General features: G+C 35.5%; 2 protein-coding genes across 4 annotated transcripts; one reads left to right on the top strand and one right to left on the bottom strand.

The window, feature by feature from the left end:
- Window positions 1-6: 6 nt before the first annotated feature.
- LOC127518523 (leucine-rich repeat-containing protein 63) lies at window positions 7-12,440 on the bottom strand. 2 transcript variants are annotated; one of them, XM_051905317.1, is made up of 11 exons: window positions 12,267-12,410; window positions 9,298-9,382; window positions 8,326-8,403; window positions 7,507-7,878; window positions 7,269-7,403; window positions 6,951-7,111; window positions 3,859-3,957; window positions 3,647-3,783; window positions 2,912-2,995; window positions 669-908; window positions 7-289 (listed from the first exon to the last, which is right to left on the bottom strand). In XM_051905317.1, the coding sequence occupies exons 1-11, from the start codon at window positions 12,408-12,410 to the stop codon at window positions 115-117; spliced, it is 1,710 nt and encodes a 569-aa protein (XP_051761277.1). In that variant the 3' UTR covers window positions 7-114. The 2 variants fall into 2 exon arrangements, with proteins under 2 accessions (XP_051761277.1, XP_051761278.1); XM_051905318.1 differs by lacking the exon at window positions 9,298-9,382 and having other exon boundaries at window positions 12,267-12,440.
- lcp1 (lymphocyte cytosolic protein 1 (L-plastin)) lies at window positions 12,302-26,852 on the top strand. Of its 2 annotated transcripts, none has more exons than XM_051905315.1 (16): window positions 12,302-12,420; window positions 16,074-16,163; window positions 17,879-18,042; window positions 18,283-18,406; window positions 18,499-18,631; window positions 19,892-19,973; window positions 20,062-20,227; window positions 20,452-20,594; window positions 21,563-21,658; window positions 21,888-22,083; window positions 22,489-22,567; window positions 23,149-23,263; window positions 24,491-24,624; window positions 24,697-24,817; window positions 24,901-25,025; window positions 25,116-26,852. In XM_051905315.1, exons 2-16 carry the CDS (start codon window positions 16,097-16,099, stop codon window positions 25,246-25,248), a joined length of 1,878 nt encoding a protein of 625 aa, XP_051761275.1. In that variant the 5' UTR covers window positions 12,302-12,420; window positions 16,074-16,096; the 3' UTR covers window positions 25,249-26,852. The 2 variants fall into 2 exon arrangements, with proteins under 2 accessions (XP_051761275.1, XP_051761276.1); XM_051905316.1 differs by having other exon boundaries at window positions 12,349-12,416.
- The last annotated feature ends 347 nt before the right edge of the window (window positions 26,853-27,199 follow it).

Below are 27,199 nucleotides of genomic sequence, written 5' to 3'. Positions count from 1 at the left end.
TCAAAATGAAAGTATTTTACATGTTTTTATTTTTCTGTGTAAGTGATTTAGAGAAGTGTAAAGCTGCAGCACCTCCATCAACATCAACAGAAGAATAAATTCATTCTTGTCTGATCACACACTCGCTGGTTGTTCGTTGTTTTGATTCCTGAAGCTGTGAAGACACGCAGGAGAACAGCACAGGAACATGACGGGGACGAACTGAAGGCCAAACACACCGTGAACGGGACGGATGAGCTTGAGACCCGGGCCGAACATGGGTCCCGAACAAGCGTCACACACACCAGCTCTGAAAACACACCCACACACACACACAAGCATTATATAGTATGTTTATTATTTCACTGGTAAACCTTCTTCCAACAAGTCAGACTAGATCACAAACTTTATACAAGTATCAAGCAGGTTCTTGAGCTGCTCAATATCTGCAGTTCAACAGGGCTTTTCACACTTAAAATAGTTATCCTACTATCAAGTAATTAAAAAAAAAAGATTACATTAAACCAGCATAATATGAACAGAAGCCGACTGAGCAGTTAGTTAATGTCACTCATGACTGCTGGTCTGAGGTGACAGAACATGTACATGTGTCTGCAGTGTATTAAAATGAACTTCATTCTCAAAGTTTGCAGTGAAGGAAGGACAGTGTGATGTTCTGCGTGTTTTACCTGCGCAGGACGAGCTGTGCGGTGGGCGGCAGGTGTGTGCAGTGCTGCTCTGCGTGTGTGTGTGCGAGTGTGTGTGCGGCCGTGTGCAGCAGCGTCTGAGGAGCGTTACAGCTGTTCTCGCTCCACAGTAACGTGTGTGTGTAATTCCCAGAAAGCCTGAGCTCCGACACGGACACATGCAGCAGACCGGCGGGAAGAGCCACTAACTGATTCCCTTCAACGTTCAGAGACCTCAGAGACCTGAACACACACACACACACACACACTGAACGAATACAACCACAAACTGCACTCTTATAGAATACTGAGTGAATTCTATTATTAAGGTCTGTTCACATCAATGATGAGAACTATAACGATAAAGCTTTAATAATCGTAATTCTATGAGAGTAGCAGAGTTCACACCACAACTATAATGATAATGACACAGGAACAATATTGTTGAAATTGCTTTTAGAACGATTTTTTCCAGCTGATGAACGATAAAACATTGACAGCCAATCAGAATCCATCCTGCTTTAAAGAGCTTGAGTGTTTAAATAGACAGACAAAACTGCAGCATGCTTAAAATAAACAACGATATCGTCCGCTGGTGTCGTTATAGTTATCGTTACCATACTTATTGCTATAGTTAATGCTATAGTTATAGCTATTGTTTTCGTTAGTTATCATTATAGTTATCACTAGTTTTCGTTAGACATCGTTATAGTCATTGCTATAGTTATCGCTAACACTATAGTTGTAGCTATTGTTTTCGTTATTGTTATAGTTAACACTATAGTTATAGCTATTGTTTTTGTTAGTTATCGTTATAGTTATCTCTATAGTTATAGCTATAGCGATAGTTTTCGTTAGTTATTGTTATAGTTAACACTATAGTTATAGCTATTGTTTTTGTTAGTTATCGTTATAGTTATCTCTATAGTTATAGCTATAGCGATAGTTTTCGTTAGTTATTGTTATAGTTAACACTATAGTTATAGCTACTGTTTTCGTTAGTTATCGTTATAGTTATCACTATAGTTATTGCTATAGTTATAGCTATAGCAATAGTTTTCGTTATTGTTATAGTTAACACTATAGATATAGCTATTGTTTTCATTAGTTATCGTTATAGTTATCGCTATAGTTATAGCAATAGTTTTTGTTAGTTATTGTTATAGTTATAGCTATTGTTTTCGTTAGTTATCATTATAGTTATCGTTATAGTTATAGTGGTAGTTTTTCGTTAGTTATTGTTATAATTAACACTATAGTTATAGCTATTGTTTTCGTTAGTTATTGTTATAGTTATTGCTATAGTTATAGCGATAGTTTTCGTTAGTTATTGTTATAGTTATAGCTATTGTTTTCGTTAGTTATCGTTATAGTTATCGCTATAGTTATAGCGGTAGTTTTCGTTAGTTATTGTTATAATAAACACTATAGTTATAGCTATTGTTTTCGTTAGTTATTGTTATAGTTATCGCTATAGTTATAGCTATAGTTATAGCGATAGTTTTCGTTAGTTATTGTTATAGTTAACACTATAGTTATAGCTATATTTTTCGTTAGTTATCGTTACAGTTATCGCTATAGTTTTCATTAGTTATAGTTTTCATTAGTTATTGTTATAGTTATCGCTATAGTTATAGCTATAGTTTTCGTTACTTATTGTAGTTATTGCTAAAGTTATAGCTATAATTTTTGTTAGTTATCATTATAGTCATCGCTATAGTTATTGCTATAGTTATAGCTATTGTTTTGCGTTAGTTATTGTTATAGTTATTGCTATAGTTATTGCTATAGTTCCTATAGTTATTGTTATATTTATCATTACAGTTATCACTATAATTATAGCTATAGTTATAGCTATAGTTTTCATTAGTTATTGCTATAGTTATCGCTATAGTTTTTGCAATAGTTATTGTTAAATTTATCATTAGTTATCGTTGTAGTTGTAGCTATAGTTTTTGTTAGTTTTCATTATAGTTATCGCTATAGTTATTGTTACATTTATAATTATAGTTATCATTATAATTAAAGCTATAGTTTTCATTAGTTATTACATTTATTGCTATAGTTATCACTACAGTCGTTGCTATAGTTATAGTTATGGTTATAGTTATCACTACAGATACTGCTACAGCAGTATCGCTATAGTTATTGCTATCGTTATCATTATAGTTATTGTTAGTTATCATTATAGTAGTATTTATTGGTTATTTTTTAGTATTACGTGATTGTTAATAATGACGGTTGACCTGAGGTGTCTGACGTCACTGCTGAGGGATCTGAGGAGATTATAGGACACGTCCAGATGCTGCAGACAGGGCAGAGAGTACAGCCTACACACACACACACACACACACAGAGAGAGAGAGAAAGAGATATAAAGTGTCTAGCCGAGCGCTGAAACTGCATTATGAGGCAACAAACAGAATGATGCAAAGAACCAGAGTAGCAGAACCATCATGATACTCAGCGCCACTGGAAATAACAGAAGAAAAAGGTGTAAAATTGAAAATGTGATATAGCCTGTTAACTTCAGTGTCATTTTTGGCACACTTTATTTATTGCACTTTTAGTAATCATCTTAAATTAGTAATCATAGGAAAGCTTAAACACTCAAAATTAAAAACTCAAAACAGTAAACTTCCATAACTTTTTTCCACTTTGATTTCTTAAGTGCTTTCACTTCTGCAATAATATGCTGTCTTCTTTGAAAAGAGGCCAACATTTTTAAAGCATTCATGAATCACAATGTTAAATTTAAAATATCATTATATTAAAGATATTTTTACTGTAACAAGGATCTAATTAAAACAGCTGAGAATTACAAAAACACTATGTATCACAGTAATGAGGATTCTCGGAGGAAAATGTGTTTATTGTCAATATTGTCAGAATGCAAAATATCTGAAAGTTCCTTAGATGGGCTTCCTTTTGTGTAATTTGTTGTGTGTGTGCGTGTGTGTGTGTGTGTGTGTTTCTCTCACTGGTTGGGCAGCTGTGTAATCTTGCAGAAGGAGACGACCAGCGTCTGGAGCTTGTGAAGTTTGTTGATTTGAGCGGGAAGCTCCTCTATGGGGTTATTCCTCATCTTCAACACCTGCAGCTGATGAAGATCACACACCTGAGAGAGGAAGACGAGGGACGTCACACATGATCTGAATCATGACAGGAAACAGAACAAATGAAACTGAAGCACCTCCTGAGGAACGTGTGTGAGGTCATTGAAGGACAGGTTCAGATACCGGAGACGCTCAGACAGTGACGTCACGTCAGGAAGATCACAGATGAAATGAGCCTGAGAAAACACAATAATAATCTCATTATTACTATTAATCACAGTTAGACGCGTCCACCAGTGGATTATTACTTTTAATGATATTACTTTTTCAATAAACAGCTACATTTATTAGTAGTAATGATTAATGATAATGCTTCCATTTACACTTACAGTTACAGTTAATAGTTTTGGAAAACAATGTGTGCACATATTCATACTTATTTCTAATAAGTATAAATATAAACACCAAACTGAAGCTAATATTAACCCAAGACCTCAATTACACTCAACAAAACACAATTACAGATATGACCACAAACAGTTCCTTAAATTGCAAATAAAAATAAAGGAGGCGAAAGGGAAGTGCACATGCTCTTCTTCCCCTTTTAATTTGAATGTTTCATTTCCTAAAGAGACATAAAGATCTTTGTATGGATGCAGAAGCTTCGCCTACAGAAGATCTGTTGTCCACACGGCAGGACTGAAGACATGGAGCTCGGAGAACAGAATCTTTGTTGACCTGGACAGAGGAACTCAAGTCTGACTCATCAGTCAACTGAGGGCCGAGTGATGACGGAACTGACCACATATGATTACGAAGCTGGTCTAAACTGGTTTCAGCTTCAAAGGCACCATAACGTCACGTCCAATGAGCTACAACATATTCAACTGAGCTTAAGTCATAACCAAATATGTCACAAATATGACTGCAATCCTGTCCAACAGCGAATGTTCTAAGAACGTTCTGGCAAGGATTTAGCGGAACGTTTTTTTTAAATGTTACTACTTGTTTTAGAATGTTCAGAGAAATTCAAAAGTAACATTCTCATAATGAAAAAATGGAATGCACAATGATGAAATGGAATGTTCCCTTATTGTTTTTAAAATATTTTAATAAACTGGATGTTTTGAACATTCAGAGAACATTCAGAATTAACATTTTCATAACTTAATGTTAGGAAAATGCAGTGGTGGACAGTAACGACCTTCCTTTTTTAATGCCCAGAAAGCTACTAAAGACATATTTAAAACAGATCATGTGACTACAGTGGTTCAACCTTAATGTTATGAAGTGACAAGAATACTTTTTGTGTGCCAAAAAAAACAAAATAACGACTTTATTCAACAATATCTAGTGATGGGCGATTTCAAAACACTGCTTCATGAAGCTTTACGAATCTTTTGTTTGGAATCAGTGGTTCGGAGCGCGTATCAAACTGCCAAAGTCATGTGATTTCAGTAAACGAGGCTTCGTTATGTCATCAGTGTTTCAAAATTTCAATGGTTCACCACTGGGGGGCGTGACTTTGGCAGTTTGATACATGCTCCAAACCACTGATTCCAAACAAAATTAGTTAGTTAAAAATTCGTAAAGCTTCATGAAGCAGTGATTTGAAATCGCCCATCACTAGATATTGTTGAATAAAGTCGTTATTTTGTTTTTTTGCCACACAAAAAGTATTCTCGTCACTTTATAACATTAAGGTTGAACCATTGTAGTCACATGAACTGTTTTAAATATGTCTTTAGTAGCTTTCTGGGTATTAAAAAAGTGTTAATTAACTTGCTGTCAATGCAGGCCTCACTAAGCCATTGGATTTTATCAAAAATATCTTAATTTGTGTTCTGAAGATGAACGAAGGTCTTACGGGTGTAGAGCGACATGAGGGTGAGTAATTAATGCCTGAAATTTCATTTTTGGGTGAACTAACCCTTTAATATCGTACTATTTACTCCACTACATTTCATAAAAACATATCGTTACTCATTATTTTGAAGTGAAGAAATCGTCACGTGCTCCGTCATGTGCATCTATTAAACCGGTTCACAAAACGCACATTCATTTGTGAATTAGACTGATTGCAGCTGTTCCCGAGTCAACAACTCACTGATTCAATGATCCGTTCAGAGCGAGTCTCTAGTTAAAATCTGAATTTGACTCAAAATGAGTCAAAAACCAGGAGATCCTCGGCGCTTGAGTGCGCGTGCGACTAATTCTGCGAAAAGTAGGTTACAAATGCAGATTTTTAGGATTGATTATTGTAAATGAAATGCAACTTTAGGTCACAACTGTCAGTTGTTTGTGAACTAAATCTGTTGTAAAAGGGAGAGCTGTAATGCTAGAATGCAGGCATGAACATATCACCGTCTCAACAGTGAAGATTTTAAGCTAAAAAACACAACATTAAAATAACGCAACAAAGGGGGTGTGGCCATGTTGGGCTGCTTCAGAGAAGAGGAAGAGTTGTTGTAGTAGAGTGTTGTTGACATGCCGTCATTTTACGCTGGACTGCTTCACAAACGAGGGTCAATTCAACACTGGATTTGCACAAAAGATTAACATGGCGGCACATGCTAGTGGATGAGTTGAATCAACTCCACAGCAACTACATAAATTTATCCACTAACCATTCAGAAACGTCTAAAAGTTGTAACTTCTTCCTGAGTCTCTCCATCAGTGTCGACTCCGGTTTGAACAATGTAAGGCTGAACACCGTTACTGACAATCCTCATTTTGTCTGCGTGAGATTCTCCAGCTTTGTTGTTGTTGAGCGACCGAAGTGCGAGCTGTTAAAGCTCCGCCCTCTTCTGGAAAGGGTGTCCGGGAGCAGCAGCTCATTTGCATTTAAAGGGACACACACAAAAACGGCGTAGGGGGCAAATTTAACAAGCTATAATAAATGATCTGTGGGGTATTTTGAGCTGAAACTTCACAGACACATTCTGGAGACACCAGAGACTTATATTACATCTTGTTAAAGGGTACTTTTGCACTTTTACTCAAGTAAAAGTTGGAAAGAAGTACTTAAAACTTTTACTGGAGTAATATTTTGTTAGGGTATCTGTATTGTTACTCAAGTACTTGATTTGTGTACTTCGTTCACCTCTAAATGTGAACATATTTTTGTTAGCTGGGACATTCAGTTCGCAGTACAAAGAGTTCTGGTCTTCTGATGTTACTGGTTGGAGATCATCAGGTTTCAGGGCCTGATGTGGAGTCACACACACACCTTGAAGCTGAGGCTCGTTCCTCCACGAGTGAGGCAGTCGAGGACGTTCAGCTCGGACGCGCTGATGATATCACACTCTCCTCCGCACCGGAACGGGGAGCGAGAGCGACGGGAGCCCTGGAAGTGTTTGCTGGTCACCGCGTTCAGAAGAACTTCATGTGCTGTGAAACATGAGAAACAGAGACACATAGTTCCACAAAACCTTCCATAAAAATATGAAGCAGCACAACTGTTTTCAACATAATCAGAAATGTTTCTTGAGCAGCAAATCAGAATGATTTCTGAAGGATCATGTGACGCTGAAGTATGTGTTCTTGCCTGTGCGTTCAGTCCGTCGCTCCGCTGATGTCCGCAGCTGATCCACTGATTGATCTGCAGACGGTCGACACACTCCAGAATTACTCCTGAAAGAGTTTCGTGCTTGTGCTTCTATCTGAACCATGGCTGCTAACTCTGAACACACACACACACACAGGTTTTGCTCACTTCTGGGTACAAAATATGGTTAAGTAGGTACACACACACACACCACTGACTGTTTCAAAGTGTGTATTACCACATATGATCTGCTTCTGAGGGATCCTACGCGTGACCGGCGGCAGACCCTCGCAGCTCAGCGTCTGATTGGCTATTTCACACTGCCAGCCTCTGTGCAGCTCCGACAGGAACAAATGCAGCAGCTTTTTGTAGTTACGGCTGGACAGCACTATCTTCCTCAGTCCGTCCAGTGACCCGCGGCCCGACCGGCTGACCTGCAGGAAGTCATTGAGGCAGAAGAGGTCAGGAGGTCGGCGATCCGTAGGTGTGCGCTGAGGCTGATGCGGGAAACCTCTGAGGATTCTGGGTAATGTGATCTGGCCAACACGACACGTTACACAATCCTCAAGATAAGCTTGCGGACTGCAAACAGACTCACTCGGTTTGTGGTCTAGAAACACAGAGATGACATTATCATATTCATATTGTCATAATAACAGTGAAAACCCTGAAATCACACAGATGGAATAATGTAGATATCAAATTAAAACTCATATTTGAGCTTCTTCTTTGTCTACACTAAAAATACAGTTATTTAAGATTAATGTATTTAAATGGCATATAAATTTCCATCCATTTGAATTACACAATTTAGCATAACCAAACTAATAAACTTAAAAGAAATCATGGCATAGTTTATTATCAACTACTGAATCTATTTAAATAATCAGATTTTCGAATCTGATTCGAATCTGAACGAACGTTCTATTGATGTTACAGGAAGAACGTTTGATCATGACGTTTCCAGAGCATTAGCCAAAGTTCTGAGAACGTTCCCGGTTGGCGGGAATCATCACATGATGCCATGTGTAAATATAATAAATATATGATGAATCACCTGTGGTTCTGGGCGAGGGCGGTGTGCTGTAGTGTGCTGTCTTTATAGGGGGCAGGGGTCTTCTCAACAGCTTCATTTCTGATCATTTCATCACAGAAACAACAGAAAAAAGACAGATGCAGATGAAGATATGTTGCATAAAGAAAATGAAGCCCTTTTCAGGACTAATAATATTTTTTGCATATATATATATATATATATATATATATACAGTATAAATATATATATATATATATATACAGTGCAACAAATACTAATGCAGAAATATTTACATTTTAAATATATCATTATTTATTGATTTTGCATTACAGTAAAAAGAAATCAATCGTCATGAAAATAATCTCACAGCACTGTTATTTATTATTATTAATATTGTTATATAAGGATCAAACTGCAAATATCCCGCTAAATAAAGTTCTGAAATAGCGAAACCTAAGACACATCGTTCATATACTGATCGCGTTTTAAAGCGATATAAACCATCTATCAGTTTATACTTAAACCTGATCAACCTTCAATCACTGTATGTGTAATTTCCTCCGTTATTCGCAGATATCTGCAAACTTTAAACCATGAAAACAGCAATAAACCGCGTCTGAAAACTCACCAGAGATTCGCATCTGAGTCTCTAGCAACCGCCCTAGCAACCGCCTGTCAAACTCACAGCGCGCGTGAAGATCAAAGCCGCTTTGTGACATTTTCGTGTATGACGTCACCTGCCTTTTTCATGAGCGTTCAAACAATTTGCATTAAAACTTTAGATTTCATTCTCTAGTAAAGCGCGTTTGACTAGTGTTTGAGTGTGACACTGTATTCCCAGCTAAAAATGTGCTCTTAGAACGTGCTGCTAACGTTCTTTTTCCCCCAACTTTATATTTTCATGGAAACAGAAGTAAAAACAGAACTCAGCAGAACAGAAGTTTGGACATCCATACATAAGTCAAACAGTTTAAAATGTAAATCAAATCCTACCAGAGAGCTTTTCCTGATCCCATGAACACAATCCATTTTTTTCCTCAGTTTTGCAAATATTTATCAGCTTGCTTGCTGATTTCATCTAAGATATCATGTATTAGGGCAGATTCACACAAAACGTTAGCCTACTGAATAAAAAAATTAAAAAGGTAATTGCGACTTTTTATCTCACAATTCTGACTTTTTTCTTGCAATTGCAAGTTTACATCTTGCAAGTCTTTTTTCCTTAGAATTGGACTTTATAACTCGCAATTGTGTTTTTATCTCACAATTCTGAGAAAAAATTCAGTCTTGCGAGGAAAAAAAGTCAGAATTGCAAGTTTATATCTTGCAATTCTGACTTTATATCTCGCAATTGCGACTTTATATTAGAATGTAATTTGCAGTTACATCAATAAAGCAATGTGATTACGTAATGTACGTTACTTGTAAAGCATTACTTGTTACATTAGAAAAGTAATCTGATTACGTAAGGCGTTACTTGTAATGCTTTACTTGTGAGTCGTTACATCAAAAAAGTAATCTGATTACATAACGCACATCAAAAAGTAATCTGATTACGTTATGTATGTATAGATTACTTATAATCAGATTACTTTTTCATGTAACGAGTAATGCATGTTATCTGTAATGCGTTACTTTACTCGTTACATGAAAAAGTAATCAGATTACCTTATGCATGTTACCTGTAATGCGTTATTTTACTCGTTACATGAAAAAGTAATCTGATTAATTTATGCATGTTACCTGTAATGTGTTATTTTACTCGTTACATGCGTTACTTTACTCGTTACATGAAAAAGTAATCAGATTACCTTATGCATGTTACCTGTAATGCGTTATTTTACTCGTTACATGAAAAAGTAATCTGATTAACTTATGCATGTTACCTGTAATGCGTTATTTTACTCGTTACATGAAAAAGTAATCAGATTACCTTATGCACGTTACCTGTAATGCGTTATTTTACTCGTTACATGAAAAAGTAATCTGATTACCCTATGCATGTTACTTGTAATGCGTTATTTTACTTGTTACATGAAAAAGTAATCTGATTACCTTATGCACGTTACCTGTAATGCGTTACTTTACTCGTTACATGAAAAAGTAATCTGATTACCTTATGCACGTTACCTGTAATGCGTTACTTTACTCGTTACATGAAAAAGTAATCAGATTACCTTATGCATGTTACCTGTAATGCGTTATTTTACTCGTTACATGAAAAAGTAATCTGATTACCTTATGCATGTTACCTGTAATGCGTTATTTTACTCGTTACATGAAAAAGTAATCTGATTAACTTATGCATGTTACCTGTAATGCGTTATTTTACTCGTTACATGAAAAAGTAATCTGATTACCTTATGCATGTTACTTGTAATGCGTTATTTTACTCGTTACATGAAAAAGTAATCAGATTACCTTATGCAAGTTACCTGGTAATGCGTTAATTTACTCGTTACATGAAAAAGTAATCAGATTACCCTTATGCATGTTACCTGTAATGCGTTATTTTACTTGTTACATGAAAAAGTAATCTGATTACCTTATGCATGTTACCTGTAATGCGTTATTTTACTCGTTACATGAAAAAGTAATCTGATTACCTTATGCATGTTACCTGTAATGCGTTATTTTACTCGTTACATGAAAAAGTAATCTGATTACCTTATGCATGTTACCTGTAATGCGTTACTTTACTCGTTACATGAAAAAGTAATCTGATTACCTTATGCACGTTACCTGTAATGCGTTATTTTACTCGTTACATGAAAAAGTAATCTGATTACCGTATGCATGTTACTTGTAATGCGTTACTTTACTCGTTACATGAAAAAGTAATCTGATTACCTTATGCACGTTACCTGTAATGCGTTACTTTACTCGTTACATAAAAAGTAATCTGATTACCTTATGCATGTTACCTGTAATGCGATACTCCCAGTACTGCTCATTTCAGATGAGATCAAAAAACACCTGATCACTAGTTTTTCCACAGTCTGAAAACAGCAATAGATCAGAAATGTAGATTTCTGTCTGAGGTTTTCTCAGAGAGGAGAGCTATGGTAGAAATGTGTCCATCTTGAACTTAATCAGAATTATCAGCTAATAAGGGTAAATTGACGTACTCTGGTAGACTGAAGGGAGCGTGAGCGTTATCTATATAGTCTGAGTTGTGTTTCCACGGAGTTGTACCTTCACTGGTTGTAGAGATCTTTGATAGAATTGTGTTTGCAATAATTGAAGCTGTGGTATATTTACCAAACCAATGAATAAAATGAAATAAAATCATGTGAAAACTATAAAATATATTAAAAAAATATAACACAGCTTCATTTATTGCAGTATCTCTTCAGTTAAAACCATAAACGCATACTGTCCACTCAAGTGGACATCTGAAAATCTCTTTGAAAAATATGAGTAAACAAAAATTTTAAATTTTGTTTTTCATGCAATAAAACACATTCCCGACTGAGGTTGTCATAATTCATGAAAGGGTTAAAAAGGTTAGTGGAACATCCAATGAAAAGTTTCAGAAAAAAACATTCCATCAGTAATGTTTTTGTGTTAATGTTTTATTAAAGACCAGATAACTTAAAACAAATGTTCTATTAATGTTACTGGAAGAACGTTTGTTCTTAACTTTGAGATAACATTGCCTGAACATTCTGAGAACATTCTCTGTCAGATGGGTTATTTCTGGGGGTAAATCACTGCACTGTATGTGCTGTACATGAAAACAGGAGGGGACTCAATGACACTCAGTACTGATAATCATGCATGTATTATATTTAATCAAATATGGATTACAATATTTAAACAATTACATCTCTGCACACAAAACTGTGGTTATATTGTTGAATGGACCATTTCACAAGACCAAACCTCAGCATTGTTAAATCTCAGAACAGTGTCAGAAGTCTATCATGTTTGATACTGTGTGCAGAAGTCAAGCATTTTACCTTATAAAGACATAGACCTTGTGTGTTCCTGTTTCGTTTGTGGTGCAGGACGCTGTATGACACTTCCTTCCTCTCACATTTGAATAGAGTTACTGCAGCACCCCAGAAACTCACCAGAGACAGACACACCATCAAGTCCACCATCCATCTGTAGGTAAGAGATGCACATCACAATCTGCATTTGTCTGTAGAGTGACAGAAAATCCAGAACTGATGAAATGAGAAACAACCTGATCCTTTCAGATCTTGATCACATGATGTGTACTGAACATATACCAGCTTTAGATGATGATTGTGCTTCATGCATTAGATTCTTTACCTCTCAACAGTTACTCCACAGAATTTTGTTGAATATTAATATTATTGATATATTAATATTATTCAATATTATTTAATATTATTCAATATTAAGGGAACGTTCTGGCAAGTTATGAGCAAATGTTCATCCAGTAACATTAATAGAAAGTTATCTGGTCTGTAATTATGTAACGTTAGCACAAAAACATTATTAATACATGTTTCGTGGAACGTTGTAGTTGAACGTTTGTCATTTTTTAAATGTTACTAATAGTTTCGGAATGTTCAGAGAACATTTAAAAGTAATGTTCCATGATGTTTGCAAAATGGAATGTTCCATTATTGTTCGCATAAACAACCTTCAGAGAACATTCAGAAATAGCGTTTCCATAACTTAAATGCAAAATGTTCTTAAAATATATTTTTGTTAGCTGGGAAAACAGTCGGGCTCAAACATCTGACAGTGAAAAGGCTTACCAAATCCATTGCCATTTAATTTAATAACTTTGCTTGTCCAATGCACATGATATTACCAGCATGGCAGTATGAGAAATGAATTTTTATTAGATTTTGAATCCCAGTTTTCAGTTTCAGACCCCGCTGTGTGTCCTAATCATGATTGTGGCTGTTTGCATATAAGCGTTGGGGATTTTTGAGTGTTCGGTATAATCTGAAGCAGAAGTGAAGCTTTGCTCTGCTGTTAAATTGAAACAGGAAACTGTGGTTTAGCTGTGCAACAAGTGCATGAAGTTACAGATCATTCTCAAGCATCTGTGCTCCATCTTACATCTCAGTAAAAGGCTATACAGTTTTATTCACACCTTTGCAAAGGCAAAGTGTGGGATGTGCAGTAGCAGAATCAATTATATCATATCTATTTCTAGGCTGCGCTAAAATAAATGCAGAATGAACGTTTGAAAGAGGAAGATCAGAGCACATGTGAGAGGCAGACATTTTGAAATGATACTGAAATAAGCAACAGTTGTTCCATTGCTCAAGTCAATGAAAAAGACAATAAAGTCAATCAAGTTACTGCATTAACTAACATGAACTTGCAATTGTTAATAAAAATGTTTATATTCATGTTAGTTCACAGTGCATTAACTAATGTTAACAACTTTTAATCCTAAAAATGTATTAGTAAATGTAAAACTGAGATGCTGAACAGAAGTATTGTTCTATGTATAGTTGTATAGTTCATGTTAACAAATGAAAGCTTACTGTAAAGTGTGACCAAAATAGTTTTCAGTGAAACATGAAGCTCAGATTTGTGCTGATAAAAAGCACTTATCGTTGTCATGAAGATGCAAATGTGCAGCAGACGTCACTTTAAACAGAGCAATTATTTGCATGTTAAATGCAGTGATAATGAGCGTCCTTCTGATATAATTTACATGAATAAAACACAAACGAGCCCCGCTTCATTATCCACACAACTACATGTGTTTAGTTTTGTTACAAGAAAGTAAAGTATTGGCTGTTTTCTGGAGATTTAAACTCACAGTGAACAGGGAACGTTCTGGCAAGGTTCTCTCAAAGTTACGAACAAATGTTCTCCTAACTAAGGTTAATAGAACGTTCATTCAGTTTAGACGTTCATCAAACATTTTTTAAATGTAACAGCTTGTTTTGGAATGTTCAGAGAACATTCAAAAGTAACATTCTCATAATGTTTGCAAAATGGAATGTTCCATTAACTTTCTCATAACCCGTGTTGGGGAAAGTTACTTTTAAAAGTAATGCATTACAATATTGTGTTACTCCCTAAAAAAGTAACTAATTGCATTACTTAGTTACTTTTTATGAAAAGTAATGCGTTACGTTACTTTTGCGTTACTTTTTTTCACCTGGGCTGGGCTTGCTTGTTTTAATAACAACAAAAAAAGTTCTATTTTTGGCAAATGTTAAGGCCCTTTCACACCAAAAGTGAAATGAATAAGCCTCAGGCTTAAGGAAATGCATATTTACTCCTGTGCAGTAGAGGGCGCAGCTCAAACAAACCTTTTAGCTGTGCTGCAGTTCTGGATTAAAGAAGAAGAGGATACAAGAGAAAGAAGTTAAAGTAATTTTTGTTTATTAGTACGGTTGAATTAGATCATTGAAGGTCAAAAGCAAAGACATTGGATAATAAAGTGAGATTAAATACATAAAGTATATTTGTGTAATTTAATATAGTTAATTATTACAGGTTTGCATAAAATTCTGAGATTGCATTTCACTGTTTTTTATTCATTTTGAGGAATACTGAATGTTTTCGTGCAAGTTCAAATGCATGTTCACATTTAGTCTAGAACTACAATAACCATCATGTTCACACACAACACCTCTGACCTTTATTTCTCTCAACATGAGGACAGGAGAGCTCTCAGTCAATAAATGTGAAAAAATGACTTGTAAATTGAATGCGTTACTTTACTAGTTACTTGTAATGCGTCACCACCAACACTGCTCATAACTAAGAAAATGTTTTTAAAACATTTAAAAAAAACTGGAATGTTCAGAGAACATTCATAAATAATGTTTTAATGACTTAATGGGAACATTAGCAAAACATGTAGCTTGATCATGAGGTGGAGCGGCTGGAGGCACATTTAAAACCATGAGCTTCAAACCTCCTCCATGATTACTGACGTCCTGCTGACATTCAAAGGACTCATATCACACCTTCAGAAACAGGAAGTCAGTACTGCTGATGTATCATTCGCTTGTTTATCTATGCATAACTGCTGTAAACGTACTGTAACGTTCGCTGCCATTGCTCCAGGTCACAATAACCATGTATAATTCTCATCCAGATACTATGATTATGCTCTGCTGAGCTGTATTTTTTAATTTCTCCTCCTAAAACCACATGTTTTTACTCAAAAACCAGAAAAAGCAGCCACTTCCTGTGTGAAAGGTCTTGCACAAGCCTCTGGATGGCACGTCCACATCTTCAGATCACGTCGTTACAAAAGCCCACGTTGAGTGACGTTTTTAACAGCTAACATTCTTCTTAAAGTTATGAACCACTAACGTTAATAGAATGTTCGTTTTAAAGTTATCTGGTATTTAATAATGTTCTCAAAACTTTAGAACAAAAACATTATTTATGCATTGGTCATGAAAATGTTTTTTTAATTTCTGAAATGTTTTAGTTAAATTGTCATCTAACATTGTTTAAATGTTACTCCTTGTTTCGGAATGTTCAGAAAACATTCAAAAGTAACGTTCACATCATGTTTGCAAAATGGAACGTTCCATTAATGTTCGCACAACCAAGAACATTTAAAATACTGGATGTTTTGTTTGTTCAGAGAACATTCAGAAATAACGTTTTCATAACTTATTGGGAACGTTGGCAAAAAGTTTTTAGAAAATATTTTTATAAACAGAGGAGTGTTTGTTCTCAAACAGCACGATTACACTTTATCACAGACACACATTTCGTTGTTCTCCATCAGTGGAGAGACACAAACGGATGTGTTTGTGTATCACATGCTTCAAACACAGTCTCGCTCTTGTTCACAGGTGATCTATTGTGACAGTGAAAGATGGCGGGCACATCACACATTCCAGGGGAGGAGATGGAGGAACTGAGAGAGGCCTTCAGCAAAGTTGGTGAGTGAAGAACAGTGTAACGGTTTGAACAATGTAAGGCTGAACACCGTTACTGACAATCCTCATTTTGGCTGCGTGAGATTCTCCACTTTTGTTGTTGTTGAGCAACCGAAGCGCGAGCTGTTAAAGCTCCGCCCTCTTCTGGAAAGGGGGCCGGGAGCAGCAGCTCATTTGCATTTAAAGGGACACACACAAAAATGGTGTGTTTTTGCTCACATCCAAAAAGGCAAATTTGACAAGCTATAATAAATGATCTGTGGGGTATTTTGAGCTGAAACTTCACAGACACATTCTGGAGACACCAGAGACTTATATTACATCTTGTGAAATGGGTCCCCTTTAACTCCCCCTTTAGTACTTTTGAGGGCCCCAAGTAATTGGTCCAAGTTTCTTAACAAAAATAATATTACTTAAAAAAAAAATTGCATTTATTGCACTGAAAACTTTTGAATGATTCATGAACATAAGTTAATTAGAGTGATTCAAACCAATAACTTTGAAGTTTTTGAACGATTCATTAAAAGAATCAGTTTATTTGACTGACTTAAACCAGTGTTGTTATTGTTAACTAAAACTATTAAAACTATTAAAAATAATTTTTATTAATTGAAATAAAGCTGAAATAAAATAAATGTAAAAATTTGATTAAAAAAAAACCCTAAAATGAAAAAACTTGCAGTTGAAGTACTACAATTACTAAAACTAAAAATGAAATAAAAATAAATAAAAACAAACAACAAAATTAAAATAACGGGGGAAAAAAAGCTAATTCAAATTACTATCATAGTATATAAAAAATGCTACAATAACACTGATTCAAACCAATCTAAATCTACTTTTGAGCAATTCATTTTTAAAGAATCAGTTCATTAGAGTGATTCGGACTACACTGGCATTAACAAACTGAATTGAATGAGTTTAAGAAGTAAAATGACTAAAATTGAAAAAAAAAAATCAATTAAAGCTAAATAGAAATATAAACAAATAAAAACAAATGAAAATGGCAAAATGACTGAAATTAAAATGAAAACTGAAACTGTAAAAATAAAAGCTTATTAAAAACAGTAAAAAATACTATAATAGAATATAAATAATACTAAGACAACACTGATTCAAACCAATCTGAATCAACATTTGAGACATTTTGAGTCTATTTGAGTGATTCATTAAAAGAATCAGTTCATTAGAGTGATTCGGACTACACTGGTCATGAAATAACTGAAATAAATAAGTTTATAAAATTACTAAAACTGGCAAAATAAATTAAAGCTAAATAAACAATTAAATGGCAAAAAGACTAAAACAAACTAAAATTAAAATGAAAACTGAACATATAAAAATAAAAGCCTATAATAAAAAAAAATACTATAATAGTACATAAATAATACTAAGACAACACTGATTCAAAATCTAAATCTACATTTGAATCTTGTTGAGCGATTCTTTTTTTTAAAGAATCAGTTCATTAGAGTGATTCGGACTACACTGGTCAAATAAAAACAAATGAAAATGACAAAATGACTAAAAGAAATTAAAATGAAAACTGAAAATTTAAAAATAAAAGTTAACTTAAAGTTAACTCCAAGACTCACATCTTGAGTCTTTTTGAGCGATTCATTAAAAGAATCAGTTCGGATTCGGACTACACTGGTCATGCTGTATATTTGCTGTAACGCTACTGTGCAGTGGGACTGACCTTTGACCTTCTTTTGAAGATGTGGACGGTAACGGTTACATCAGCACAGAGGAGCTGAACGACCTCTTCAAAGCAGCCAACCTCCCGCTGCCAGGATACCGCATCCGCGAGATCATACAGGAGCTCAGCAGGACCATGGACCTCAACCAGGACGGAAAGATCACCTTCGATGAGTTTGCCAAGGTCAGGTCAAAGGTCAAAGGTCACCTCTCTATCAGATGGGAGAGAAAACCAAAGGCCCCTTATATAATATTTGCATTTATTCATTTTGCAGATGCCTTTATCTAATACAACTTATCATAATATATGAATTTAAATGATTTTAAGTCATCCTGAGACCCTAGCTGAGAACTGCTGCACTCATGGTGCAGAAATGTCACCTGCCCAGTCATCCTAAAGGTCGTCCATGTGCATCTGTCTCAGGTGGTTCATGACTTGAAGAGCTCAGAAGTGGCCAAGACTTTCCGTAAAGCCATTAATAAGAAGGAGGGAATCTGTTCAGTGGCTGGAACCTCGGAACAGTCTGGAACACAGCACTCGTACTCTGGTGAGTCAAAACACATCAGACACTGAGACTAGACATGCAGAAATAATTAAAAAAAACAATACTAACAATGCTGTGTGCGTGTGTGTGTGCAGAGGAGGAGAAAGTGGCTTTTGTCAACTGGGTTAATAAAGCCTTGGAGAAAGATCCGGACTGCCAGCACGTCCTTCCCATGGATCCCAGCTCCAACGATCTGTTCACCGCGGTGGGAGACGGCATCGTACTCTGGTACCTGCAGCACAAACCCAGCTAACATTCTCTGAACGTTCTGGCAAGGTTCTCTTAGAGTTATGAACAAACATTCTTCTGGTAACATTAACAGAATGTTCATTCAGAGTTATCTGGTCTTTAATAATGTTCTCAAAATGTTACAAAAACATCTATACATCATTCATGGAACGTTTTTTAAAAGTTACTTGTTTCGGAATGTTAATAGAACATTCAAAAGTAACATTCAAATGAAGTTTGCAAAATGGAATGTTCCCTTAAGGGTCGCAAAACCAAGAAAAAACTCTTAAAACGTAAAAAAAAAAATGTATGAATGTTTTTATAACTTAATGGGAATATCAGTGAAACGTTCTCGGAACATATTTTTGTTAGCTGGGAAAGAACATACATATGGAAGCTTGTTTGCGCCACTACATAAAAAATAAAAAAGGTAATTGCTACTTTTTATTTCGCAATTCTGACTTTATAACGTAATTCTGACTATAACTTGCAATTCTGACTTTATAATGTAATTCTGACTTTATAACTTGCAATTCTGACTTTATTTCTCGCAATTCTGACTTTATAATATAATTCTGACTTTATAACTTGCAATTCTGACTTTATAACTCACAATTCTGACTTTATATCACGCAATTCTGACTTTATAACTCGCAATTCTGACTTTATAACATAATTCTGACTTTATAACTCGCAATTCTGACTTTATTTCTCACAATTCTGACTATTTCTCGCAACTCTGACTTTATAACTCGCAATTCTTACTTTATAACGTAATTCTGACTATAACTTGCAATTCTGACTTTATATCACGCAATTCTGACTTTATAACGTAATTCGGACTTTATTTCTCGCAATTCGGACTTTATAACATAATTCTGACTTTATAACTTGCAATTCTGACTTTATTTCTCACAATTCTGACTTTATCCCCGGTTTCACAGACAAGGCTTAAGCTAGTGCTAGAGTCAAATGCATGTTTGATCTGTTGTAACTGAAAGTAACTTGTACTGACAGATCTTAAAATATGTCAGTGCCAGCGTTTTGTCTTAAGATTTTTATTAAGATTAAGATTTTTTCTAGTGAACGCTTTTAAAAGCTACTTAAATGCCCTAATTGAACTAAGGCCTAATCAGAATTGTGAGATAAAAAGTCGCAATTAACTTTTTTATTTTTTTATTTTATGGCGGAAACAAGCTTCCATACATACATGTTCAGTATTTCAGTAGTCAGAAATAAGATAAATATTACTCTTTGCAGTAAAATGATCAACTTGTCTGTGGCGGACACTATCGACGAGAGAACCATCAATAAGAAGAAGCTCACGCCCTTCACTATCCAGGTGAGTTGACGAACCCCTGATTGGGTGGTTCGTTTCATACGCTGCTGCGATGGGATTTTAATGCTCATGTTCATGTTTGAATGTTCAGGAGAATCTGAACCTCGCGCTGAACTCGGCCTCTGCTATTGGCTGCCATGTGGTGAACATCGGAGCAGAGGACCTGAAAGAGGGCAGGCAGCATTTAGTGCTGGGACTCTTGTGGCAAGTCATCAAAATTGGCCTGTTCGCTGACATCGAAATTAGTAGGAACGAAGGTACAAATTACTACAAAATAATCACACACACATTATTATTAAATGGTTGTAAAAATACAACCTAAAAAGAAAGTTCCTGGAATATTATTATTTGGAACCAAATGTTTTCTGTGTTTGCATCTTTCTTTACAGTAAATGACACTTGTAGTAATCTAACATTATAAGTGTCCACATACTGTACTGAATGTTTCTCCATCGAGTCACATGACTGTGTGTGTGTGTAGCTCTGATCGCACTGCTCAGGGATGGAGAGAGTCTGGAGGATCTGGTCAAACTGTCTCCTGAGGAGCTGCTGCTGCGCTGGGCAAACTACCACCTGGAGGAGGCCGGATGTCCCAAAATTAACAACTTTAGCTCAGATATTAAGGTACAGCAGGAGCAAAAAGACACTGATTATTGTTCTGGAGGTGAAGATGCTTTACTGTAGCAGTACATGAAACACTTTGAGCATCTATCTATCTTTCATTTATTCCATCCATCCATCCATCCATCTATCATCTATCTATCTATCATTTATTCCATCCATCCATCTCTCATTTATTCCATCCATCCATCTCTCATTTATTCCATCCATCCATCCATCCAGCTCTCATTTATTCCACCCACCCATCTGTCCATCCATCTCTCATTTATTCCATCCATCCATTTCTTTTATTTCATCCATCCATCATTTATTACATCAATCTCTCATTTATTACATCCATCCATCCATCTTTCATTTATTCTAACAATCCATCATCCATCTTTTATTCCATCCATCCATCACTCATTTATTACATCCATCCATCCATCTCTTTTATTCCATCCATCCATCTCTCATTTATTCCATCATCCATTTCTTTTATTTCATCCATCCATCATTTATTACATCCATCTCATTTATTACATCCATCCATCCATCTTTCATTTATTCTATCAATCCATCCATCTTTTATTCCATCCATCCATCTCTCATTTATTCCATCAATCCATCCATCTCTCATTTATTACATCCATCCATCTCTTTTATTCCATCCATCCATCCATCCATCCATCTATACACCTCTCATTTATTACATCCATCCATCAATCTGTCATTTATTCCATCCATCCATCCATCCATCTACCTAGAAGTAGCAACATCTTAGCAATCATATCCATGACCTTAAAACACTCAAACTTTATAATCATTCAGGCCAGGCTTTCTCGAAGTTTGTCATGACAGATTTATCTAGTTCACGTTGTGTAAACCCGTTTGCCACCCAAAATGTAAATGAATTTGTCCTCTGGATGTAAAATGGCCAAATATGAACAAACAGAACGCATGTAACCTCACCGTCATCTGTCATCCTGAAGGACTCCAAGGCCTATTACAACATCCTGAACCAGGTGGCACCTAAAGGAGATGAAGAAGGCATCCCGGCCATCCCTATTGACCTGACTGGAATACGGGTGAGAACATAATCTTATATGCAATTCAAAAACGTAAATCTTAAATTTAGGCCTAAATATCAACTCATAGTAAGAGACATCTGTCACACTGCAGGATCATTTAAGATGAACTAGACAAAAAAGAACCAGTTATTTGAACCTTCAGTGTTGATGAAAAAGGTTTGGATTAGTGTTAGTGTTCAGCAGGTTTTGGAAGAGCCTCAAACATTTATCGTTTGTTCTGTGACAGGAAAAAGACGACCTGAAGAGAGCCGAGTGCATGCTGGAACAGGCCGACCGCCTCGGCTGCCGACAGTTCGTCACGGCCACAGACGTGGTCCGAGGAAACCCTAAACTCAATCTGGCCTATGTGGCCAATCTGTTCAACAAGTATCCTGCTCTGAAGAAGCCGGAAAACCAGGACATTGACTGGAGCTCTATTGAGGGTACGTGAATCTGAACCATCTTTAAAGGGATAGTCCACCTAAAAATGATCATTCTGTCATCATTTACTCATCTAGTTCCAAACCTGTTGTTCTCAGAAAAGTTATGAACAAACATTCTTCCAGTAACTTTAATGGAATGTTCGTTCAATGATATCTGGTCTGTTCTCAAAATGTTAGCACAAAAACTTTATTTATACATCATTCATGGAATGTTTTTTCTGAGATTTTTAAATGTTACCATTTGTTTCGGAATGTTCTGAGAACATTCAAATGTAACATTCCCATAATGTTTGCAAAATGGAATGTTCATTTAACATTTGCATAAACAAGAAAACATGAAACATGAAAAACTGGATGTTTTGAACAGAAGTCAGTAATCCATGTGTCATGTTCTGTCTCTGTCAGGAGAGACCAGAGAGGAACGCACCTTCAGAAACTGGATGAACTCACTGGGCGTTAATCCACGTGTCAATCATCTCTATGTGTAAGTAAAGCACCGCCTCAAACATGCAAAAATTCTCTGGCAACTAAAGCTCTAGTGGTGCTTCTCTGATGGCGAGTTTGTGTCAGTGTCTACTTCATGCACACAAAGTGGATAAACTACAACAGCATATCGCTCAATCAGTGCTTCAAACGTGGAAAGACGGCAATAAAGAAGCATGTAAACAATGTCACATAACGTTACCCTAGTAAAAAAGTAATATATTTGACCTATACTTAATATGAATTAAATGTATTTTAAATATATTACCAAAGAAAAAAAAAAAAAAAGAAGCAAACCATAGTTCGAAACATTAATCATTTCTGCTTGACTTATTCAGATAAAGTAGACCGAACTGTGCAGTCTTCAGTAAGTAGTATGCTAGTAAACAGCCGAAGCCACTTAAACCGTCTCTTTTCCAAAATGACTGACGGAGAGCCAGTCTCTGAGTCCAGCTCTGTCACTGGGACTCTCATGAAACCTACTTCACTGAGTCCTGTAACACTTTCTGCATGTAATACTGGAGGTTGTTCCAGCAGATGGCGCTGCTGCTGCGTGTTCTCACTGTGATCGTGTTCTTCTAGGGATCTGGCTGATGCGCTGGTGATCTTCCAGCTGTATGAAAAGATCAAGGTTCCTGTGGACTGGGACAGAGTGAACAAACCGCCGTACACCAAACTGGGCAGCAACATGAAAAAGGTACAGCTGCGTTATGAACGAGGTTCAGCACTGAAATGATGTTTCCCTGTGCTGAAGTCACACCTGGGAAGATTCTGCTTCAGGGTTCGGCATTCATTATTACGACATTTAAGTCGGATAAAGTATATTTTGTACATATATTTTTACATTTATAAATATTTTATTTACACATTATTTTATGAATTAAAATGATTTATAATTTTTTACATTTACAAAATATTTTATTTATAAAACTTATTTTATTTACATATTATTTTATGAATAAAAATGATTTATAGTTTTACATTTGATATAATTTTAATTTATATTAAATTTATTGTATTATTTATCACTTATTTACGCACAGCATTTAACAAATAACTTTACATTTATGTCTGATGTCTTTCTGATATACAGCACAGAAAATTATGTTGCAAAATTATTAATTACCAACAGACTTGTTTGCCATCACGCCAAGAAAAAAACTTAACTAATTAAAATAAAAATGACAAAAACACACATCAAAATTACTAAAAATATAACTAAAATGAACAAAAACTAATATTATTAATATGAAAATAAAAGATGTTATTATACAATTTTAATATGTAATAATATTCTTAAAATATTAATAATTGATACTAAATTAAAAGAACTAAAAGAGAAACATGCAAATAAAAGTGAGTTTTCCTTAATAATAATAACCTCAATAATACTAAATAATAAAGTAATAAACGTCTTATGAATTAAAATAAAAGCTGAAATAAAACAAAATATAAATATCAGATGAAAAACTTGAACTTATTTCAGTTAGTTGTCAAGACAATATTTTTAATTTCTATTTTGTTTAAGCTGAAGCACTAAACTTCTACCTGTAAAATAAAATAAAATAAAATAAAATAAAAATATTTGGAATAAAACAAATAAAAAATAAAACAAAATATAAATATTAGATAAAAAAAACTTATTTTAGTTAGTTGTCAACTTAATATTTTTAATTTCCATTTAGTTTAAGCTGAAGCATTGAACTTCCAACTGTGAAATAAAATAAAAATTAAACCTAAATAGTAATATTTTGAATAAAAAAAAAGCTAATAAAAAAAATGACAAAAGCACATGACAATAATTACAAAAAAATAAAAAATAAAAGCTAATATTATTAATATTATATAAATATTAAAGCTAATATTATTATTAAATTTTAAAACAAAAACAACAAGAGTCTAACGAGAGTCTTGTGAATTTCAGCTGGAGAACTGTAACTACGCAGTGGAGTTGGGAAAGAAGGAGGCTAAATTCTCTCTGGTGGGAATCGCCGGACAGGATCTGAACGAAGGCAATCGCACGCTCACACTCGCTCTGCTCTGGCAGCTCATGAGGAGGTAAAACAATCAGACAAACACAATCACACGTTTGCGATCTACAACCTCTCATCCTCCTCCGTCCGTCTGCAGGTACACGCTGAACATCCTGGAGGATCTGGGCGACGGGCAGAAGGTCACTGATGACACCATCGTGACCTGGGTGAACGACGCGCTCGCACAAGCGGGCAAAGGCACCATCAGCGGCTTTAAAGTAAGCAGCACGCGTTCACGTTGGAGAAACGCCAGTGACGTCCTGCTTGACCTCTGACCTCTTCATGCGTTGTGATTCTTTAGGACGGATCCATAAGCAGCAGCATGCCGGTCCTGGACCTGATTGACGCCATCCAGCCCGGCTCCATCCGCTACGACCTTCTCAAGACAGAAGACTTGACAGATGAAGAGAAACTCAATAACGCCAAGTATGTCATCCTTATTAGCATATTAATGAATATTCAATGAACCAGAACTGTGCTGACCCAAACTCACTGTTGTCGTTTCGTGTTTTTAAGGTACGCCATCTCCATGGCGAGGAAGATCGGAGCCCGTGTGTACGCGCTGCCGGAGGATCTGGTGGAGGTGAAGCCGAAGATGGTGATGACGGTGTTCGCCTGCCTCATGGCTCGAGGAATGAGACGAATCTAGAACCCATCATCCACTCAACTGAGATTATACGCCTGCATCTGACCGTCTTTTATATTTCCTTAAAATGACTTTTATTATTAGCTCAATTATTGGGTTCTTTCCGTGATGCAAATGATGTAAAAAAAGATTGTTCTTCCTCAGTATTTTTGTCTTGTTTTTCAGTACACATATCTTAACATTCTAATTTTTCCTCTCTTGAATCGATTCTGAGCTTAGTTTTTAACAGCAGGTGGTGCTCTAGGCTAGTTTTTAACCGCAGGCTCAATTGCTCATGAAGAGCACTCGTGCGTTCGGCTATGTACTCGCACCTCAGAATGCTTTTATGTAAATAGTCCACTGCCAAACACACTTGTAATACACTTCAACCTTTTCGAACTTTATGAATGATTATTTTATAGAAGGTTCAAGCGGTGTGTGTAAGAGTACGGCCATTTCTAAAGCATGCAGTGCCATCTGCTGTTCATTTTTTGAAGTGCTTCAGCAACAATCTTCTGAGTGTCTTTTTTAAAACAAGACCAAACTTAGGTCTATATTCCAAAGCATTCTTAAATTACAACGATTTAAGTTTGGATAGTGCATTTTCAGAGGTTAAATCAAGATTCATATAAGGGGTTAAATCGAGATACATTTAAGGGGTTAAATCAAGTTAAGGGGTTAAATCGAGATTCATTTAAGGGGTTAAATCAAGTTAAGGGGTTAAATCGAGATTCATTTAAGGGGTTAAATCAAGTTAAGGGGTTAAATCGAGATTCATTTAAGGGGTCAAATCAAATTAAGGGGTTAAATCGAGATTCATTTAAGGGGTTAAATCAAGTTAAGGGGTTAACTCGAGATTCATTTAAGGGGTTAAATCAAGTTAAGGGGTTAAATCGAGATACATTTAAGGGGTTAAATCAAGTTAAGGGGTTAAATCGAGATTCATTTAAAGGGTTAAATCAAGTTAAGGTGTTAAATCGAGATACATTTAAGGGGTTAAATCAAGATTCATTTAAGGGGTTAAATTAACATTTACTGGAGAAGCAAAATGACTTCAGATATTAAGTCTTGTTTTCTGAACAATGTGTTAAAATAAAGCCAGTTTATGCTTATTAAAAATTAATAAATAAAATCTGCCAGCGGAGAAAATTCTGTGGTTTACTTTTCTTTTTCTGTTGGCAGGTATGTTTCTTGTTTTCAGCAAAAACTCACTTAATTAAGACTTAATATCTTATGTCAAGTAAATGTATCTTGATTAAAGAATGTTCATCTAATAGATATTTGTACTGGAAAAAGAAAATATTGAGGAAGAACCTTTTTTTACACTGTGAAACTGCCTGTATTAAAGACATGGGAAATAACTGGGTCTTCATTTACCTCTTGATAACGTGCCTAAACCTATGAGGAGGCTCAAAGGTCATGTCTGTTTATGTCTGTGTTTATGTACATCACTGTGTGTGTCTGTGGTGAAACGAGGCGAAATAAAGCCCAGCCAGTTTTGCTCTTTTAAATGTTCAGGTACTTCAGGCTATAAACGACAGTAAACACATTCAGATTCATATATCTGAATCAAATGTACATCTTCAAATGTCACTATGCAAATAAAAACAGAAAGTTTTGTAACTCGAGTGATTGTGCTTGTTTCATAATCTGATAATAAAACTAATTTCAGCTGACAACTATTATACAGTATCTCACAGAAGTGAGTACACCCCTCACATTTTTGTAAATATTTTATAATATCTTTTCATGTGACAACAGTGAAGAAATGACACTTTGCTACAATGTAAAGTAGTGAGTGTACAGCTTGTATAACAGTGTAAATTTGCTGTCCCCTCAAAATAACTCAACACACAGCCATTAATGTCTAAACCGCTGGCCACAAAAGTGAGTACACCCCTAAGTAAAAATGTCCAAATTGGGCCCAATTAGCCATTTTCTCTCCCCGGTGTCATGTGACTCGTTAGTGTTACAA

The sequence above is a fragment of the Ctenopharyngodon idella genome, chromosome 9 (genome assembly GCF_019924925.1).
Source record: "Ctenopharyngodon idella isolate HZGC_01 chromosome 9, HZGC01, whole genome shotgun sequence".
In the NCBI taxonomy this organism is placed as follows: domain Eukaryota; kingdom Metazoa; phylum Chordata; class Actinopteri; order Cypriniformes; family Xenocyprididae; genus Ctenopharyngodon; species Ctenopharyngodon idella.
Note: the sequence above shows the minus strand (reverse complement) of the source record. Positions and strands in the feature narration are given on the sequence as shown.